General features: G+C 38.6%; 1 protein-coding gene across 1 annotated transcript; it reads left to right on the top strand.

Moving 5' to 3' along the window:
- The first annotated feature begins 494 nt into the window (after positions 1-494).
- LOC145034867 (lipoxygenase 2, chloroplastic-like) lies at positions 495-4,404 on the top strand. Its single transcript, XM_078983422.1, has 9 exons — positions 495-873; positions 1,300-1,544; positions 1,641-1,881; positions 1,975-2,292; positions 2,385-2,470; positions 2,558-2,668; positions 2,751-3,052; positions 3,184-3,450; positions 3,548-4,404. Exons 1-9 carry the CDS (start codon positions 498-500, stop codon positions 4,305-4,307), a joined length of 2,706 nt encoding a protein of 901 aa, XP_078839548.1. The 5' UTR covers positions 495-497; the 3' UTR covers positions 4,308-4,404.
- The last annotated feature ends 463 nt before the right edge of the window (positions 4,405-4,867 follow it).

Genomic DNA, 4,867 nt, shown 5'->3' with positions numbered 1-4,867 from the left:
GACATATATTAATTATATAAATATAATAAAAAATAAAATGATTTTTACGTACAAAACTTTAACAAAAAACATATTTTTAAATTGTTTGTAATATGTAAAATATGTTATAAATATTTATTTGTTACCCAAAAAATAGTTTCTTTTAGCCAAACGAAAACTTATTTTAGCCCGAACAACTTAGCCAAAAATCAATCGGGTGTGAGGGCGGGAGTCAAAAGGGGAGTTCGGGGTCGGGGGCGGGGGTGGAAAGGATGGAGATTTCGAGGGTGGGGGCGGGGGTTGCAATCTCCGTCCTGTTTAGCCCCTGATGACATCTCTACCATCTAAAATAGATAGAATTCAAAATAGTTTCATAAAAAGTTAAATTTCCGGTTAAGAAATTAAACAAACAAACAAACATACCATAAAAAATAATCGGTTTAAGAAAGTAACAATTTTTTAGTATAAATAGAGGGTGATCTTCCAACTCTAAACTCACACAACCAAAACACAAAAACATGTTTAATTCTCAGATCAACCAATCTCACTCTTTCCATAACTTATTCACACTGCAAAAGCCCTTCCTAGCTAGAGACCTTGACGCCAACCACCATTCCTCCTCCTCCGCCTACTCCCCCACCACCATTCTCCTCCTGCCGACAACCACAAAGAAATTCAATGCCACACATAGTCGTAGCACTCGACCTACCTCAGCAGCTGGTAAAATAAAAGCCATAAAAAATCCTTTTCTTGCTAATATCACCAAAGTCAGTGGTGTCATCCACACCAAATCAACCTACCTCTTCAGTGTAACACCTAGCCGCCTTCTTGACGATGCTCTCAGTTTCGTATGGACGTATGTGTTGCTCGAGTTCGTTTCTAAAGACCTTGATTGTACGTATACCTACTTTTTACATGTGTGAAATTCAAATTCAAAATACGATACATAGATCGAGTTTGGTAACTTTATTTTTATATTTTTCCATTATAGGCATATAGCATTTGCCACCTAAAATATCTGACTAGTACTTTAATAGTTATATATTAGGTTATAATGTAATATATACATATAATATACTAGTAGTATATATATACCTTATCTTACGTACCAATACCATGCATGTGTACAATACATATATTATGCCAGTAGATAATGCTGATCTACTTCGATTCAATTTCATATATCACTTATGTTTGGAATCCAGAGAGAGTACATAAAAAGATAGCTGGAGACTTAAAACCCAATGGCAATATATATATGAAGGTTAAGATATTTGTTTTAAGAATATGTTATAAAAATTGGTGTTGATTTTGATACAGCAAAAGGTGAGCCGAAGAGGGTGAAAACGAAAGCACCTTATGATACTTTTGGTGGGAAATACACCTTCGACTTTGACATCCCTGATGATTTTGGGGAGATCGGAGCTGTGTTGGTTGAGAATGACTATCGCAACAAGATATATATAGAGAAAATTGAACTCTCCGACAAAGTTACCTTCACATGTAATTCTTGGGTTCATTCCAGTCATGATAACCCCCAGAGGAGGATCTTCTTCGCCGATAAGGTTATATAACTGTCCGTATACTCATGTTTATTAGCAGTTCGTGGTGGTGGCAGCCATTAATAACCCTTCTTATTAATCTATTTGTAATTTGTACAGTGTTACCTTCCGTCGGAAACGCCAGAAGCCCTCAAGTCGCTGAGAAAGAAAGATTTGGAGTTCATTCGAGGCACTGGTGAAGGAGAGCGTAAACCTTTCGAGAGGATTTACGATTACGATGTATACAACGACCTTGGAGACCCCGACAATAAGAGCTCCGATCTAGCACGGCCGGTGCTCGGTGGCAAGAAATTTCCTTACCCTAGGCGCTGCCGCACCGGTCGGAAAATGTCTTCCACAGGTTCATATAACGAAAGCAATATATCTACGATAGTTGTTTGCAATTATAGTTGTCTTAAAATTAACTTGCTGAACAATCCATGTTGAATAACAGATCCGTTGACGGAGACAAGATCTTCAGACCCGTTTTATGTACCAATTGATGAAGACTTTTCAGAGATAAAGTCGGTATCATTTGGAGCGAGGACATTGTATAACTTGCTCCTTTCTGTTATACCCCGCATAGGCACGGCTTTGACAGGGAAAGACGAAGACTTTCTTTTATTCGAGGACATAGACCTGCTTTTCGACGAAGGAGTTCTTATTAATGGTAGTGATAAAGAAGTTGCATGTGTTTTGCCTAGACTTATTCATGAGGCTGCTGATGCCGCAGATGAGCTTATCAAGTTTGATCCACCTGAAACCGTCCGCAGTAAGCTAGCATGCATGCATTCATTACGTAATCTTTTTATTAAGTTATTTGTGATCGGATTCGTACATATAAAGCTTTTCTACACATTTCAGGGGACACGTTCTTTTGGCTCCGTGATGATGAATTCAGTCGACAAATGCTTGCTGGTCTTAATCCATGTAGCCTACAGTTGGTTACGGTATAAATATATAACAAAACAAATTATGTTTTTGCATAAATTAGCGAGGAAAATATTATAACGTGAGTGTGTACATGTTGTCTGTAGGAATGGCCATTGATGAGTAAGTTAGACCCAAAAGTCTATGGGCCACCCGAATCAGCAATCACCAAGGAGATTGTAGAGCGACAAATTAAAGGTTTCATGACATTTGATGAGGTAATTAAAGAAAACAGAAGGCCAAAATTAAATATATACAACGCCATTGATTGATGTTGAAAAATCAATCATGTTGTTGCAGGCTTTGGCAGAAAAGAAACTGTTCATGTTGGATTACCATGATCTGCTATTGCCCTACGTAAGCAAAACAAGAGATCTTGAAGGGGTAAGTCTTTATGGTTCAAGGACTTTAATGTTCCTTACTCCTGCTGGAACGTTGACCCCGGTTGCCATAGAGTTGACTCGTCCATCCTCAGAATGGCAACCACAATGGAAGCATGTCTACACACCTTCTTTGGGTGCAACCGGTTCATGGCTCTGGAAGCTAGCCAAGGCTCATGTCCTTTCTCATGATTCTGGTGTTCACCAGCTTGTTAGTCATTGGTAACTAATTGGTTCCCATTTTCCTTGAGCTAATGCTTAATTTACACATGTTTGTGTGTTTTTCCCCAACTAGATCACATTAATTAATCATAGATGAGCTGATCATGATCATGATTTGATTTGCATTGCAGGCTAAGAACTCATTGTGCCATGGAGCCTTACATAATTGCCACCCATCGTAATCTTAGCCAAATACATCCTATTGCACGACTACTCCACCCTCATTTTCGGTACACCCTGAAAATCAACGCCCTAGCTCGACAATCTCTCATTAATGCCGGTGGTATTATAGAGTCAACATTCTCTCCTGGAAAATATTGTATGCAACTTTGCTCTGACGCCTATGATCTGTTGTGGCGTTTTGATCACGAGGCACTTCCAGCTGACCTGATTAGCCGGTGGATTTCCTAACTTAATTTGTGCAAGTAATTTTTTCCGACGCCTATGTATATGGCTGACATAATTTCTCTTTATCTATATGTTTATATTTTATAGGGGAATGGCTGTTGAAGATGAAACTGCACCACATGGTTTGAAGCTAACAATCGAGGACTATCCATACGCAAACGACGGTCTAATCCTTTGGGATGCCATCAAACAGTGGGTTACGTCTTTTGTCAACAACTACTACCCAAAAGCGAGCCTCGTAGAATCTGATGAAGAGCTTCAAGCATGGTGGAATGAAATTCGAACAGTTGGACATGGAGACAAGAAGGACGAATCATGGTGGCCACAACTCAAAACCCAAGATGATTTGATTGGAATCGTATCAACGATCATATGGGTGGCTTCCGGCCACCATTCAGCTGTGAACTTCGGACAATATGATTTTGCTGGTTATTTCCCAAACCGACCAACCATCGCCAGAATCAAAATGCCTAACGATGACCCAACAGATAAAGAGTGGCAGGCATTCCTAAACCGGCCTGAGGATGCGTTGTTGAAATGCTTCCCTTCCAAAAAGCAAGCTACCATAGTCATGGCGATTCTAGATGTTTTATCAACTCATTCCACTGATGAGGAGTATATTGGTAAAACTGTAGAAGGGCCATTTGAGGCAGAGCCAGCTATAAAGAAAGCATATGAAGAGTTTCGTGCAAGAATTAATGAAATGGAAGTCATCATAGATTCAAGGAATGCCGATCATAATTTAAGGAACCGAAGTGGTGCAGGGTTAGTTCCATACCAGCTTCTCAAGCCTTTTTCTGAAGCTGGTGTTACCGGAAAAGGTGTTCCAAACAGCGTCTCCATCTAGTACAGTCGTTTCCAGCTGCAATAAAGCTTTTCAAGATCAATATATGGTCTGATCGATGCTACATTAATAAGATCACTATGTAGGTTGTTGTGTTATTTTGGTGTTTCCTTAACAATATATGGTGTTGTTAAGTATTGTTGTTACCAACACTAGTACTTGGAAATTACGTAATGTGAAATAAAAGAATCTTGGTTCTAAGAATAATCCAGTTAGTCTTGATCAATGACTCGTAAAATATGTATTCAAGCTCATATATTGATGGTGTTTAGGGTTCTACACTAGCAATTGGACGGAACACAAACAAACAAACACCCAAAGAAAAGACAAAACCGCAAAATTGATCCTTGTGGTTTCATAAAAACTTTAAATAGGGTCCAAAACGTTTCCGACTTGCATGGAAGATCCAAAATAAAAAACTTCTTTTGATTTTAATAAAAAAAAAACTTAAAATGACGGTTATGCCCTTTTTTTTGTATTTTTATAGTTAATTTAATAACATTTAACTTAAAAAAGGAAAGAAAAAGATTATCCCCACCCACCTCCATCGTTCTCTCTCTACA

This window comes from Lactuca saligna, chromosome 1, assembly GCF_052625555.1.
Source record: "Lactuca saligna cultivar CGN05327 chromosome 1, ASM5262555v1, whole genome shotgun sequence".
Taxonomy (NCBI): domain Eukaryota; kingdom Viridiplantae; phylum Streptophyta; class Magnoliopsida; order Asterales; family Asteraceae; genus Lactuca; species Lactuca saligna.
This window is presented reverse-complemented; position numbering and strand designations above follow the sequence as displayed.